This window comes from Berghia stephanieae, chromosome 10, assembly GCF_034508935.2.
Source record: "Berghia stephanieae isolate SIO BIC M18660-M18661 chromosome 10, UCSD_Bste_1.3, whole genome shotgun sequence".
In the NCBI taxonomy this organism is placed as follows: domain Eukaryota; kingdom Metazoa; phylum Mollusca; class Gastropoda; order Nudibranchia; family Aeolidiidae; genus Berghia; species Berghia stephanieae.
The window spans coordinates 41824518-41827017 of NC_088369.1; the positions used below are offsets into that span (position 1 = coordinate 41824518).

Sequence of the window (2500 nt, forward strand, 5' to 3'; positions counted from 1 at the left end):
TAATAATAATAATAATAATAATAATAATAATAATAATAATATAATAATAATAATAATAATAATAATAATAATAATAATAATAAATTAAAAAGTCGAAAAAAAAAGAAAAAGAAAAAAAAAGAATTATATAAACAAATCAGTAAATAAATAGATAAATAAATAAATAAACATATGTTTGAAAATGAAACAGAAAAAGACTTGGTTTTATATGACTTAATAACCCTGTACACTCTTAGATAGGGGCACATGAATTATTTTGTTTGCGTCAGGCATCCCATACCTTTCATTATTATTTTATTATTATTTTAACAGTCATAAGACTCCGGGAATTGACACCATCAAATCAAAGGAGCTAAAATGTCTAACTGAACCATACCTAGTCGCCATTGCTAATATGTTTAATGGAATGTTCGAACATAAAACACATCTTGATCTCGGTTTCGGTAAATTAATTTTGTTGAATAAACCAAACAAGAAAAAAGGACCATTAGAAAATCTAAGACCAATTGTTCTTCTTTGAACACTTAGACAACTGCTCAGCGTATTAACACTGAACAGAATAAGGAATATCTGTCACTGACACAGAGCGGATTCAGAAAAGATTGGAGTACCAGTGGCATTGTATGAGCTCATAGATGGTTGAAAGCCAGAATTGAAAAATACAAAGAAGAGTTCACTATATTGAGCATTGACATGAGCTCTGCCTTTGATACAATCTGCACAACAAAGATTTTGAAGGCACTAAATTCATTTCCCGAAAAAGATCATACCCGACTAATAAGATCACTGCTAGCAAACACTACACTTACGTTTATATCTGGTGCGGAAACAGCTTCACCTTTAACATCGCTGGGAACTCCCCAAGGAGACAGTCTGAGCCCAATCCTTTTTACCGTCGGAAGCAGCACTAAAAGAATTAAGACAAAAACTCCCGATTCCTAAAATCCTTACCCGCAGACAATTTTGATATCATATTTAATACAGCACATACCAATAATATCAAATACTCTGCAATATTGGAAACTAAAGGTCAACGAATCCAAAACAGAAATTACAGAGGTTAGCAAGAAACGAGCGGAATGGAAAAGTGTCAGAACACTCAGGAAATTGATTAATGAGAATGAAGACATCAAACGGAGAAAAATGCTTGCTCAAACTGCATTCAGAGAACTACACAACGTTTGGAACAAGACAAATCATCATTAATGAAAATAAAAGAATACGTCTTTACGAAGCGCTAGTGCTGCCAATCCTTATGTACAACTGTGGTAATTGGGGTCTTACAAAAAAGAATTTGAACACCCTGGACTCCCTTCATCGCAAACAATTGAGACTAGTTATTGGGGTACATTGATTGGCCAGACAAAATCAGTAATGGGGATGTATATGACAGATGCAGAGTACAACCAGTCAGTACGCGTATAAAGAAACAAAGATGGAAACTATTCGGACACTTGCTCCGGCGAGATGAAAATATTCCAGCGCAAACCTCAATGGATGATTACTTCAAACATGGAGCCAAATACAGAGGGCGTACACCAACTTCACTTCCAACAACATTGAATCAAGATATCAAAAAATATCACATACATTTAGAAACAACAACCGAAGAACTGATTTCAACAACACAAGGAAACATCCAACTGCCTCAGCACCTTAACACACATGATGACATTCTAAAGCTAAGAACACTTGCACTAGAAAGAGATTTATGGAGGCAAATTACTAACCGGATAATAGAAACAGACTGACAAACTCGAAGTGACGCACACATTCAGGGCAAGCGTCCATGGAGACTGCGAAGCCATATTTATTATTATTGTTATTATTATTAATATTATTATTATTATTATTATTATTATTATTATTATTATTATTATTATTATTATTATTATTATTATTATATTATTATTATTATTATTATTATTATTATTATTATTATTATTATTATTATTATTATTATTATTATATTATTATTATTATACTACTACTATTATTACTAACAGTATTATTATTATTATTATTATTATTATTATTATTATTATTATTATTATTATTATTATTATTATTATTATTATTATTATTATTATTATATTATTATTATTATTATTATATATATTATTATTATTATTATTATTATTATTATTATTATTGATGATGATGATGATGATGATTATTGATATATATATATATGATTATATATTATTATATTATATATATTATTATTATTATTATTATTATTATTATTATCATTCATTATATATTATTATTATTTATATTATTATTATTATTATTATTATTTTATTATTATTATTATTCAAAATTTTAGTCATTTTCAAAAGTGAGGCGCGCAACGCGATGAAGTCATCATTACATGACATAGATGGTGGCTGGGCATGGTGGGTCCTTGGTGCTTCCTTCTTTTGCCAGCTGATGTGTTCTGGGTTGGCATTTGTCGCTGGGATGTTTCAGGTTTGTCGAAGAATATGTATATTATTCT

The 2500-nt window shown here is 29.1% G+C and overlaps 1 protein-coding gene across 3 annotated transcripts in view; it reads left to right on the top strand.

Annotated features, from left to right (window-relative positions):
- Positions 1-2500, top strand: part of LOC144981153 (monocarboxylate transporter 9-like) — a 26282-nt gene that overhangs the window by 1098 nt on the left and 22684 nt on the right. For 2 of the 3 annotated variants that reach the window (XM_078929302.1, XM_078929303.1), the window contains exon 2: positions 2330-2472. In XM_078929302.1, the coding sequence (XP_078785428.1) occupies positions 2330-2472 (143 nt within the window). Of the gene's footprint in view, positions 1-2329; positions 2473-2500 lie in introns of those variants that run through there. The other variant, XM_078929304.1, reaches the window with a different exon arrangement.